Source organism: Thermobia domestica, unplaced genomic scaffold (genome assembly GCF_964235325.1).
Source record: "Thermobia domestica unplaced genomic scaffold, izTheDome1.hap1.1 HAP1_SCAFFOLD_2357, whole genome shotgun sequence".
Lineage (NCBI taxonomy): Eukaryota > Metazoa > Arthropoda > Insecta > Zygentoma > Lepismatidae > Thermobia > Thermobia domestica.
In genome coordinates this window covers 1-14,109 of record NW_027658057.1, presented here as the reverse complement: position 1 = coordinate 14,109, position 14,109 = coordinate 1, and the positions used below count along the sequence as shown (strand labels likewise).

The 14,109-nt window shown below is 40.7% G+C and overlaps 1 protein-coding gene across 1 annotated transcript; it reads left to right on the top strand.

Annotated features, from left to right (window-relative positions):
• Positions 1 to 2,196: 2,196 nt before the first annotated feature.
• Positions 2,197 to 14,103, top strand: LOC145678303 (retinol dehydrogenase 14-like; the record flags this gene model as incomplete). The annotated part of the gene is made up of 3 exons (XM_081748314.1): positions 2,197 to 2,306; positions 2,500 to 2,589; positions 13,817 to 14,103. Coding segments are annotated over 3 exons (314 nt in total), but the record flags the coding sequence as incomplete, so codon positions are not given.
• Positions 14,104 to 14,109: the final 6 nt, after the last annotated feature.

Below are 14,109 nucleotides of genomic sequence, written 5' to 3'. Positions count from 1 at the left end.
ACGAATCCATAGTTTTCGGGGTTGCTGAGATGATCAGTGACACTTCCGACGTTGTTTAAATCCAAATTCAGCCCCGTAACTTGGGGGAGATGGAGATATACAGGGTGTCCCAAAAGTAATGGTAAAAAATGAAACCATAGATTCCTGGCACCAAAACAAGAAAAAAAGTTCATATGACCTATAGTCCGGAAGTGGACAGGAGCGGAGGTAGACAGCTTCGAATGTGGAAGAAAGGAACTTCACATTTAGAGAAAGGAACCTGCCGATTTAGAAAACCGCATTGAAGATGCGTATGAACAGTTATGAAACATACTAGGGGTGATGGAATGCATTCGAAACTCACGATTAGCATGTTGCATAGACGTGGTAGGACAGCACTTTGAACATCTTTGGTAGGTACGTTTATTGTTAGCACGTATGAAATAGTAGTTTGTAGTGCTACTCTGCATAAGATACTACGTTACAAATAAAGTACGTCGTTACTGGATTCTTCCTGTTATTTCATTACATTACACGACAAGTTATACTTGTTTTTATTTCTACCCTTTATCTGCAAGTTTCTATCTGGTACACCACATTCCACTGCCCCCTGATATTATGTAACCATGTTAAGTGGGCTTTGCTTCGACTCCCATTGTACATGGGCTTGAACTCTTTCCACGGATAACAACATTTTTCTGTGTGATTTCCATCTTTACTGCACCGTTTCAATACCCATGCCTTACAGACATTCGGCGAATCCCTAAATGATGTCTGGAGAATCTCTGGTTCAGTGATGTAACATGCTTTTAACATGTCAAGTCAAGATGAGCTTTATTTATTCATAAACTCCCTTCCTAGCTCCTATCATAATTCCGCTGGCAGGTGTGAAGTTCCTTTCCTCCCACATTCGACGCTGTCTAGCAGCGCCCCTGTCCACTTCCGGACTATATTTGATATAAACTGTTTTTCTTGTTTTGGTTCCAGGAACTATATAGGTCATATACACTCTTTTCTGTGGTTTCATTTTTTACCATTACTTTTGGGACACCCTGTATAAAAAGTTATCAAAATAACATATTAGTGTTGAATCTATAATTTTCGGAGATGAGATAAAGAGTTGTGCATTTAAAGTTTAAATCAAATTCAGCTCCCAACTTCGGGTAGGGGATGATACATAAAAATAATAGGGGTGATAATACTAATATCGAAAATTAACTGATATTAGTGACGAATCCATAGTTTTCGGGGTCGCTGAGGTAAATAGTGACACTTCCGGTGCCATTTAAATCCAAATTCATCCCCTTAACTTAGGGAGAGGAAGGGAGGAGATATATAAAAATGAACGGAAATGACCGACATCAGGGCGCGCTTTAGAAATAGAAAAAAAGGACTGACTAACTGAACATATTACTAGGTTTTCTTTTAACAAAAGAGACACTGACCGAAGCTTAAAACTTTATTTTAAATTATAATTTGTAACTGTTATAAAAACATTTATATATATGTCTGTATTTTCATTAATTTCGATCGTGTCTGAAGAAGGATATGCTAGATATCCGAAACAGTTACAAATTATAATTTAAAATAAAGTTTTAAGCTTTGGTCAGTGTCTCTTTTGTTAAAACAATTAATCCAAAGCCATGAATGGGTTTTCTTATGTTTCTAGGATAGTATATATCTGTCTATATCAGGGGCGGATCCAAGGGGGCGAACGAGGCGTTCGCCCCCCCCCCCCCAGAAGAGAGAACTTTATTTTATATATAAATAAAACCCATCCCAGAGTTTGGAGCTCTTAAAAGTAGCTCCAAGTAGCAGTATTACAACCCAGCGCCCCCTCCCAGAAATGCATCCTGGATCCGTTCCTGGTCTACATTACGACGCAATCTGTCTGGCTTTGATAGTTACTTGATGTAACTAAACTGCAAGCCTTCCTCTAAGGCTATGAAATGTCAATGTAAGAATTCTATTTCAAGCCAGAAGCACAAGTCCAAATTTGGTAACTCCCTCTACGCTTGATTGTATACCTCATCATAACGTGGAAAGCAATTTTCGGAATTAAGTTGGTATACAGTTTTCCTTTCCATATATGAAGAATAGATGGTGATACATGGATTAAAATGAAACTTTCTTCTTGATTATTATATCCACACTTAACAATGTTGTGAAAGAAATTGAATAATGTTAAGATTCTAATGAGAGTTATCCTCTGTGCAGGTGTAACAGTGAACGCTCTGCATCCAGGCGCAGTCAACACACAGATCTTCAACGGAACCCACGGCTGGGAGTTCTACCTAACGAAGCCTATTGTATCCAACTTCTATTTGGTAAGAAGCTTCAATTTGTTCCAACATCCATGGGAATCCACCCAAGTAAAAAAAAAAAAAAAAAAAAAAAAATCAGTAAAATTATTAAAGCAATTAAACCAATCTTTGTGTGAAAAATCCTTATCTTTGGTTCATTTCAGTTATTGTACTGGATGACGAAAGGTGTATTTTTAAATTTTTAATTATTTTACAGAGTCCAAAAGAGGCCGCTGCTACCCACATTTACTTGTCAGTGGATGAAGAGGTTGAATCAATGACCGGGGAGTACTTCGTTTACTGTGAAGTAAGTAACTTGTACAAGGTAACAATATTACACCCTCTCGTTAGATTCACCAAAAATTAAATATTTTACCACCGATATTCTTAACTTGGATTAAAAGGTCCTAAACTGCAGTGTCAGTCTAACCAAAACATGTATTAGGTCGATGCGAATGAAATGTCCGTCCCAGACGCGTAATTTCCAAAGGTAAAAGAAATTAAGAGTATTATACCTGCATCGTAGTTACCATCTGCAATTACACATTTTTTCATCGCTCAGTTGACAATAGGATTTCATGATAAAAGATAAGTTGTATGATACGAGGAAGTCTGCAACCATACGTTACATTGCCCGAACATTAGATTAGATCTTCCATCCCCAGAAATGGCACAGTTGCCGAATAGTCTAATAGGTTGTAATCAGTGGAAGAAATATCAGGGAAATACGGTGGAGGATGAAGGGTTTAGTACCACAACCCATGCAGAACCTCCACCGTTCTCTGCAGTACACGTGGGCAAGCATTTTGAAATCATGTCTGCTGACTATTGCTGGATACTTGCGGATAGATTAGCAGTTCATTTCAGGTGCATTTCGCCAGCCCCCCCACCTTGGAGTTTCGAAAAAAAACCTATGCCAATCGTTTGTGCTACGTTTGTGCCGGAATGTACCGCAAAAATTTTCGTTTGTACCACTTCCGGTACGAAGTTATAAGGGTTTTAAAGTGGGGGGGCTGGAGAAACGGCAGCCTCCAAACTTGGAATTTCGAAACAAAACCTATGGCAATCGTTTGTGCTACGTTTGTGCCGGAATGTACCGCAAAAATTTTCGTTTGTACCACTTCCGGTACGAAGTTATATTCTAAGGGTTTTAAAGTGGGAGGCTGGAGAAACGAAAGCCTCCAACCTTGGAATTACGAAACAAAAACTATGCGAATCGTTTGTGCTACGTTTGTGCCGGAATGTACCAGAAAAATTTTCGTTTGTACTACTTCCGGTACGAAGTTCTAAGGGTTTTAAAGTGGGGAGCTAGAGAAACGGCAGCCTCCAAACTTGGAATTTCAAAACTAAAAATATGCCAATCCTTTGTGCTACGTTTGTGCCGGAATGTTCCGCAAAAATTTTCATTTGTACCACATCCGGTATGAAATTATAAGAGTTTTGAAGTGGGGGGCTGGGACACGGCAGCCTCTCACCTAAGAATTTTAAAACAAATCTTATGGCAATCGTTCGTGCTACGTTTTTGCCGGAATGTACCGCAAAAATTTTAGTTTGTACCACTTCCGGTACGAAGTTATAAGGGTTTTAAAGTGGGGGGGGCTGTAGAAACGGCAGCCTCCAAACTTGGAATTTCGAAACAAAACCTATGGCAATCGTTTGTGCTACGTTTGTGCCGGAATGTACCGCAAAAATTTTCGTTTGTACCACTTCCGGTACGAGGTTTTAAGTGTTTTAATGTGGGGGCAGGGGAAACTGCAACCCCCTACCTTGGAATTTGGAAACAAAACCTATGCCAATCGTTTGTGCTACGTTTGTGCCGGAATGTACCCCCAAGATTTTCGTTTGTACCACTTCCGGTACGAAGTTATAAGGGTTTTAAAGTGGGAGGGCTGGAGAAACTGCAGCCTCCCTACTTGGAATTTCGAAACAAAACCTATGCCAATCGTTTATGTGCCGGAATGTACCGCAAAAATTTTCGTTTGTACCACTTCCGGTACGAAGTTATAATAGTTTTAAAGTGGGGGGCAAACTTCAGAAACATCAAATTCTATACAAATAGAGATAGAAACGTTGAGTTAACGGCAATCGTTAGTGCACTTAAAAGCACTAAGAACTAACGTTAGTGCTATCATATTTTGGGATTATTCAAGATTTTTGGTGGGGGGGGGGGCAACTTCAAAAATATCATATTCTATACAAATAAAGGTAGAAACATAGTGTTAACGGCAATCATTAGTGCATCATTAGTGCAATTAAACGCACTAAGCACTAACGTTAGTGCTACTATATTTTGAGATTTATTCAAAAAAATTTGGTGGGGCGGTCAACTTCAGAAATATCAAATTCTACACAAATAGGGATGAAACATGGGGTTAATGGCAAACGTTAGTGCATCGTTAGTGCACCTAAACGTACTAAGCACTATCGTTGGTGCTACCATATTTTGGAATTCATTCAAGATTTTCGGTGGGATGGCCAACTTCAGTAATTTCAAATTCTATACAAATAGAGATAGGAACATAGAGTTAACGGCAATCGTTAGTGCATCGTTAGTGCACTTAAAATACTGAACACTGACGTTAGTGCTACAATATTTTGGGATTTATTCAAGATTTTAGATGGGGGCCAACTTCAGAAATATCAAATTCTATACAAATAGAGGTAGAAACATGCAGTTAAAGACAATCGTTATTGCATCGTTAGTGCACTTAAATGCACTAAGCATTAAGGTTTGCATTACCATATTTTGGGATTTATTCAAGATTTTTGGTGGGGCCAACTTCAGAAATATCAAATTCCATACAAACATTTAGTGCTTTCTAGAAGCACTAACGATACACTAATGAATGGCATTAATTTTTTGTTAGTGCTTGAAGTTGAAGCAAGTTCACTGTGCCCTCCAAAGATATTGTGCCTGTAGCACCTACACTAATGAAGTACTAACGTTAGGGGTTGGTGCACTAAGAACCACTAACAATTGCACTAGAAGATATCATTAGTGCTTTTGAATATGGCGGAAATTTGATGCAATTAAAAATTCCCAATAAATGTCTTATAGGAGTTTAGTGACATGTAATTGTCCATAACTACACTAATATTGAAGGACAAACGAAACTGTTAGTATTTTCTAGAAGCACTAACGATGCACTAACGATTGCACTAGAATAGATCATTAGTACTCTTGAATTTGACGGAAATTTGATGCAATGAAAAATTTCCCATAAATTTATTATGTGTTTCGTTACATGTAATTGGCCATAACTAAACTAATATTGAAGTTCTAACTAAATTGTTAGTGTTTTCTAGAAGCACTACCAATGCACTAACGAATAGCACTAAGTTTTTAGTTAGTGCTTGAAGTGGGGGCGCTAAGTTCACTCTGGCCTCAAAAGGTATTTTAATTGTAGCACATTTACTAATGAAGCACTAACCTTAGGTGTAGATGCGCTAAGAAGCACTAACAATGCACTAACGATCGCTCTAGAAGAGATCATTAGTGATTTTGAATTTGGCGGAAATTTGATTCAATGAAAAATTTGCCTAAATTTCTTGTGAGTCTCGTGATATGTAATTGGCCATAACTACACTCATACACAGAGAAAAATCCGTTCTCCGGACAGCGGTATATTGTACAAATATACGTTATCCTCTTGCTTACTACAGAAATCAGTACCGGAGCACACGTTATCCATATGCTACATAGGCACTGCCCTTCGATGTTACATGATGCCGTTGCAGGATGTCTGACATGTAACAGTTTTCCGTAGTTCACATGCATATACTTATGTTACATTCCTCAGCTGTATGTTATATACGTATATTTGTATGTGAGATGCTGACCGTCTATATTGTTTCATACGGAAAGTACGTATTGATGGAACACTTATACAGAAAGTATTATAAAACATGCGTTTTCAGTTATACGTCTGCTGTACGTTAAGTCCAAAAACTACAGGAATTATGCATGTAACCTATCTTTTTAAGTATGTCACCTACAATTTTTTTTCTCAGTGTAGTGAAGCACTAACGAAATTGTTAGTGCTTTATAGAAGCACTAACGAATTGGACTTTTTTCCGTTAGTGCTTAAAGTGTCGGTGCGAAATTCACGCTGACTTCTCCATAGTTTTTTTTTTACTTGTAACACCTACACTAATGAAGCACTAACTTTAAATGTTTGTGCTCTAAGAAGCAATTACGATGCACTAACAATTGCACTAACAGAGGTAATTAGTGCTTTTGAATGCGATGGGAATTTGATACAATGAATAATTCCCCATGTGTTTCTTATGGGAGTTTTGAGACTTATAATTGGCCATTTCTACACTAATGGTGAAACACTAACGAAACTACTTGTATCTTCTAGAAGTACTAACAATGCACTAACGTATAAAACTATTTTTTTTGTTTGTGCTTGTAGTGTGCGCTAAGTTCACGATAATTTCGAAAATTTTCTTTCCTTGTAACATTAGTGCTTCCTAGTGCACCAACATCTAAGTTTCGTGCTTCATTAGTGTAGGTGCTACAAGTAAGAAACCTTTGCGGGCCAGCGTGAACTTGGTTCCCACTTCAAGTAGTAACGAAAAATAAGTCCATTCGTTAATGTATCGTTAGCGCTTCTGCAAAACACTCATAGTTCCGTTAATGCTTAACTATTGATGTTGATATGGCCAATTATATGCCACAAAAATCCCATAAGAGATGTATGTGGAATTTTTCATTGCGTCAAATTTCCGCCAAAATCAAAAGCACTAATGACCTCTTCTACTGAAATCGTTAGTGCTTCTTAGTGCATTAACACCTAACGTTAGTTCTTCATTAATGTAGGTCCTACAAGTAAAAAGACCTTTGGAAGCTTTCATGAACTTGGCGCCCCACTTCAACCAATAACGAAAAAATTAGAGCCGTTTTCGTTAGTGCTTCACTATTAGTGTAGTTATGGCCAGTTACATCTCAGGAAACTCACATAAGAAATTTAAGGGGAGTTTTTCACTGTGTCCAATTTCTGCCAAATTAAAAAGCACTAATGATCATTTCCAGGACAATCCTTAGTGCATCGTTAGTGCTTCTTCGTGCACCAACCCCTAACGTTAGTGCTTAATTAGTGTAGGTGCTACAAGTAAAATATCTTTGGTGGTCAGCGTGAATTTGCGCCCTCTTCAAGCACTAACAAAGTAATTCGTGCATTCGTTACTGATTCCTGAAAATACTGACACTTTGTATGGAATTTGATATTTCTGAAGTTGGCCCCTACCAAAAATTTTGAATAAATCTCAAAATGTGGTAACACTAACGTTAGTGCTTAGTGCTTTTAAGTGCACTAACGATGCACTAACGATTACCGTCAACCCCATGTTTCTACCTCTATTTGTATAGAATTTGATATTTCTGAAGTTGGCCCCCCCAACGAAAATCTTGAATAATCCCAAAATATGGTAGCACTTACGGTAGTGCTTAGTGTGTTTAAGTGCACTAACGATGCACTAACGATGCGCTAAGTTTAGTGAAAATTTGTCTGCATAAAGATGGGTGGGGGGCTAACTTCATATGAAGTTGGTCCCCCACCAAAATCTTCAATATCTCGTAAACGCTGATAGCACTAACGTTAGTTCTAAATGCACTAACGTGCACTAACGATGTGCAACGTTTGGTGTAATTTGGGAGAGAGGGGGGGGGGGCAACTTCAGGCACGTAAATTTTTTTGCGGTACATTCCGGTAAAAACGTACCACAAACGATTGACATAGTCTTATCTCGAGATTCGAAGGTGGGGGGGTTCTGGAAACGGCAGCCCCCTAGTTAAAACTGTCATACTTTTGTACTGGAAGTGATACAAACAAAAATTTTTGCGGTACATTCCGGCACAAACATAGCACAAACATTGACATAAGTTTTGTTTTGAAATTCCTAGGTGGGAGGCTGCCGTTTCCCAGTCTCCCACTTCAAAACTCTTATAATTTCGTACCGGAAGTGGTACAAACGAAAATTTTTGTGGTACATTCCGGCACAAACGTAGCACAAACGATTGGCATAGGTTTTGTTTCGAAATTTCACTTTTGGGGGTTTCCGTTTCTCCAGCCCCCCACTTTAAAACCCTTATAACTTCGTACAGGAAGTGGTACAAACGAAAATTTTTGCGGTACATTCCGGCACAAACGTAGCACAAAGGATTGGCATAGGTTTTCTTTAAATTCCTAGGTGGGGGACTGCCGTTTCCCCAGCTCCCCCACTTGAAAACTATTATAACTTCATACCGGAAGTGGTACAAACGAAAATTTTTGCGGTACATTCCGGCACAAACGTAGCACAAAGGATTGGCATAGTTTTTTTTTTGAAATTCCTAGGTGGGGGGCTGCCGTTTCCCCAGCCCTCACAACAAAACCCTTATAACTTCGTACCGGAAGTGGTGCAAACGAAAATTTTTCCGGTACATTCCGGCACAAACGTAGCACAAACGATTGGCATAGGTTTTGTTTAGAAATTCCAAGGTTGGAGGCTTCCGTTTCTTTAGCCTCTCCACTTTAAAACCCTTATAACTTCGTACCGGAAGTGGTACAAACTAAAATTTTGCGGTACATTCCGGCACAAACGTAGCACAAACGATTGCCATAGGTTTTGTTTCGAAATTCCAAGTTTGGAGGCTGTTGTTTCTCCAGCCCCCCCACTTTAAAACCCTTATAACTTCGTACCGGAAGTGGTACAAACGAAAATTTTTGCGGTACATTCCGGCACAAACGTAGCACAAACGATTAGCTTAGGTTTTGTTTTGAAATTTTTAGGTGGGGGGGCTGCCGTTTACCCAGCCGCCCACTTCAAAACCCTTATGACTTCGTAGCGGAAGTGGTACAAACGAAAATTTTTGCGGTACATTCCGGCACAAACGTAGCACAAACGATTGGCAGAGGTTTTGTTTTGAAATTCCTAGGTGGGGGGCTGCCGTTTTCCTAGCGTCCCACTTGAAAACCCTTATAACTTCGTACCAGAAGTGGTACAAACTAAAATTTTTGCGGAACATTCCGGCACAAACGTAGCACAAACGATTGGCATAGGTTTAGTTTTGAAATTCCTAGGTGGCAGGCTGCCGTTTCCCCAGCTCCCCACTTTAAAACCCTTATAACTTCGTACCGGAAGTAGTACAAACGAAAAATTTTCCGGCAGAAACGTAGCACAAACGATTGGCATAGTTTTTATTTCGAAATTCCAAGGTTGGAGGCTTCCGTTCCTCCAGCCCCCCACTTTTAAACCCTTATAACTTCGTACCGGAAGTGGTACAAACGAAATTTTTTCCGGTACATTCCGGCACAAACCTAGCACAAACGATTGCCATAGGTTTTGTTTCGAAATTCCAAGTTTGGAGGCTGTCGTTTCTCCAGCCCCCACTTTAAAACCCTTATAACTTCGTACCGGAAGTGGTACAAACTAAAATTTTTGCGGTACATTCCGGCACAAACGCAGCACAAACGATTGCCATAGGTTTTGTTTCGAAATTCCAAGTTTGGAGGCTGCCGTTTCTCCAGCCCCCCCCCCACTTTAAAACCCTTATAACTTCGTACCGGAAGTGGTACAATCGAAAATTTTTGCGGTACATTCCGGCACAAACGCAGCACAAACGATTGCCATAGGTTTTGTTTCGAAATTCCAAGTTTGGAGGCTGCCGTTTCTCCAGCCCCCCCCCCCACTTTAAAACCCTTATAACTTCGTACCGGAAGTGGTACAATCGAAAATTTTTGCGGTACATTCCGGCACAAACGTAGCACAAATGATTGGCATAGGTTTCGTTTCGAAATTCCAAGGTGGGGGGCTGCCGTTTCCCCAGCCCCCCACTTTAAAACTATTATAACTTCGTACCGGAAGTGGTACAAACGAAAATTTTTGTGGTACATTCCGGCACAAACGTAGCACAAACGATTGGCATAGGTTTTTTTTCGAAACTCCAAGGTGGGAGGGCTGGCGAAATGCACCTGTTCATTTCACAGAACTCAGGAATGTGCTGATGTGTTGATGGTTTCACCTCGCGTAAGAAACACATGAGGATCACTCCCATCATAGACCACCATACCAGCAACAACATCTTTTGTGGGTGGAGTGATATCTTGAAAACTTCCCTTGACGTTGATCAGGATTCAATTGTCCTGTTCAATTATGATTCTCATAGCAGATCTGTTTATCATCTGAAGTTACAACTACGATGCAGGAAACTTTTCCGGTCATTCCACGCTCAAAGAACTGTACACATCCAAACGGCTATTCTTGCTACCCAGTGTCATATTGTGCGGCACCTTAACTTTTTTACCTGACGACTGCACGAAGTCTCGAACGACAGTGGTATGCTATGTGCCTAACTCGTCAGCAGTGACTCGAACACTTTCCCACGGTTTCTCTGAGCAGCTTATTCGAGCATGTTGTTTGTCGACGCATACGAGGATCATTTTGCAATGTTGTGTCACCGGGACGAAATTTGAAAAACAAACAGTAAGTGGTTCATTCATTCGCTATTCCTAGTCCAAATGCACTAATATTTGTTTTCGGCTTGCTTTGAGGATATCTCAGTTTAATTCGTAACTGAACATATCCATAATTGTGTGTTCTCCATTTTTCACTTCCATACTATCCTGTTCAACAATGAATTATCATAAGAACAATGTAGTATAAGCCCTTATTGAGCGTTTAGTGCGTGTTCTTGGATACAGAATGGATCATGCATTTTAACGCACTTTCGTACTTCAACAGCCAGCGCTCTCAAATGACCATTGTCTTTAAAGGAAGATAGTCCACATCAGCTATTGAGTCTGGTAATGTACGGTGTGTCTGCACCGTAAATAGAGGAAGTTCCGTATTGCTTGAGCGGCCCTACCGAGGGAGTGTAACGGTACCTCCCAAACGGTGGCCTACACGTACCATTAGGTTCGGAAGGCAGCCTAGTTGCAACGTGTTCGTAATACCTAAAAATGTAAAAGAAAGGCAGTTCAGCATTGCTTGGACGATCATGCCGTCGGTCTACTTCCTGGAGGGAAACTGGACGGTGACTAAGAAAAGGTGCCAATCCCAGTTATCTGGGTGAAAGTTTCCAATCCCAGTGGAAGGGAGAAAGTTCTACAGGATAAGGGGTTGGCATTAAACTCAAACCCCCTAGTGACTTAACACGTACCATTGGATCCAGTATGAGATACAGGAGGGAGATCGAGTATCTCGACCTGTAGGTAATATTTCTACGTGAATGGCGGCAGCAAATGAACAATAGAGGTAACCAGGGCCGGGAATGAGCAAGCCCTCTCGGATATACCTAGAGATTCCGGATTGGGTTGGACTCTGTCGTGATGTGGTCAAACCGTAGAATACGGTAGCAACTGTTCGCACTTGCAGGAGGTGAGCTTGTCTTAACGCTCGGGCATCATGCCTGCAGAGCATGGGAGGACCTGACTCGCTAGCAGGACCGCCTCCTTAGAGAAATGGAGTTATTTGTCCTGCATATTTTGTGCATAATATAAACTGATATATACTTGGTAATAGTGGTATCTATTATATGAATTATAGTCCATAAAATAAGAGCTGAAAGTGACAATCAATATAAATTAGCGGTGACAGTGCAAGGCTAATTTAACAAGTCGCTTGTAATAAATTTCATTAGGTATTTTTACAGCTTGTGTCTGGAGTAAATAAATATTGCACAGAGTGAGGAGGTTCAATAAAGGATAAACTAATGTAACTTAAACTTGTCTTTGTAATCCTGAAGTTAGGAGATTATAGTGTACCCTATTAAACTTAACCTATTCAATTGTGGGTAATATAGTTAAAATTTCCACGCCAAAGTATTTTATTCTAGGTAGTACAAAGCAAATCATTATTGTTATGCAGTTTTACAACCTCAAATTTGAAAAAAAAAAGGGACGTTTTCAATGGGCGTAGCTTCAAAGACTTTTCGAAGTCCATTTACTAACTTAATAGTACAAGAGAGAAATATGTATTTACTTATTCCACTCACTGTCTTTTTAAGTAAAATAAACAAGAAAAAGGTCGAAAACATCATTCTCATTTTTGTATATTTCCTACAACCGTTAATTCTAAATTGATACACTTAAATTCATGTCTCAATAACGTAGATACTGCAAATATAAAGCTCATTATGAAAGGAAAATGGCTCCCTCTGTGACTAACGCTAATTCCTAATAGTTGACACATGCCGCTACGTTACGTGCACTGCCTGCTTACGTTGCGGAGCGGTGAGTGTTGATGATTAGGAATTAACGTTAGCCATACATGGGAACATTCTTCTTTTTATATCAAAAAGAATTCTCAGTTTTCCAAGCTTTTTTCACAGAATAATGATTAACTGATCCTACGAGGGGTGTCCAATAAGTTATCTACCTAGACAGGAAGGAAGACAGATAGGCTCACCTGGTCATCACTGTTTTCTGATGTAGTCCCCATGGAGGTATATGCACCGTCGCCATTTTGTGGGCAGCGAAGAAATTCCTGAGAAAAAAGAAATAGTCTTTGTAATGGCCTACAAACCACTGGGAAACAGCCTGTTGGACCTCATTGTTGGTGTTGGAAACCGTCTGGTGTTGTTTTCACTGTATGGACTCCTGCTTGCTCTCAGGATCCCAATACTGAATTCAGCTTTCGTCCATTGTCACCAGTTGAACCAAGGAATTTGTGCTGGTCCTCCTCCATTGTGCGTGGCGTCACACAAACACTATACTCATGGCCATTGCGTTGCTCCGACTGACCTCACCATTGCGCAGCGAGGTTCCCCACAGTTGCTTTGGCGTACGTGTCAGGTGTCATGGCCACTACGTTGCTCCGACTGACCTCACCATTGCGCAGCGAGGTTCCCCACAGTTGCTTTGGCGTACGTGTCAGGCGTCATGGCCACTACGTTGCTCCGACTGACCTCACCATTGCGCAGCGAGGTTCCCCACAGTTGCCTTGGCGTACGTATCAGGCGTCATGGCCACTACGTTGCTCTGACTGACCTCACCATTGCGCAGCGAGGTTCCCCACAGTTGCCTTGGCGTACGTATCAGGCGTCATGGCCAGTGTTGCTCTGACTGACCTCACCATTGCGCAGCGAGGTTCCCCACAGTTGCCTTGGCGTACGTATCAGGCATCATGGCCACTGCGTTGCTCTGACTGACCTCACCATTGCGCAGCGAGGTTCCCCACAGTTGCCTTGGCGTACGTATCAGGCGTCATGGCCACTGCGTTGCTCTGACTGACCTCACCATTGCGCAGCGAGGTTCCCCACAGTTGCCTTGGCGTACGTATCAGGCGTCATGGCCACTGCGTTGCTCTGACTGACCTCACCATTGCGCAGCGAGGTTCCCCACAGTTGCCGTGGCGTGCGTGTCAGGCGTCCGCCCCTTCCCTCCTGTCTAGGTAGATAACTTATTGGACACTCCTAACTTATTGGGGAACAACAAAGCATGTTCTCAAAAAGTAAAAAATAAATCTTACCCAAATTACAATTCGCTTAATAACACTACTAATAACCAATTGATTCTAATCTAATAACTGTTAATTTATTTATTCATCAGCCATCGAAAATGAACCCTTTGGCGAAAGATGCTACCTTCAGGAAGCAGTTATGGTTGAAGAGTGAGGAGCTGGTGGGGATGAAGCCAGAAGAGAAACTGGAAAGGATTCTCTAACAAATTGAGGGAATGGTTAACGAAGCAAGTTCTCCAACTCAAAATGTTGGGTCCCGGTTAAGACATGTGTGATTGTAATTCTTTCACTATTCACTTCATCATCATTATTATTCCCATATTCCCCATAGTTCCTTTAATTTATAGGGTATAATTATCATTATTATTAAGTATTCTGCCTG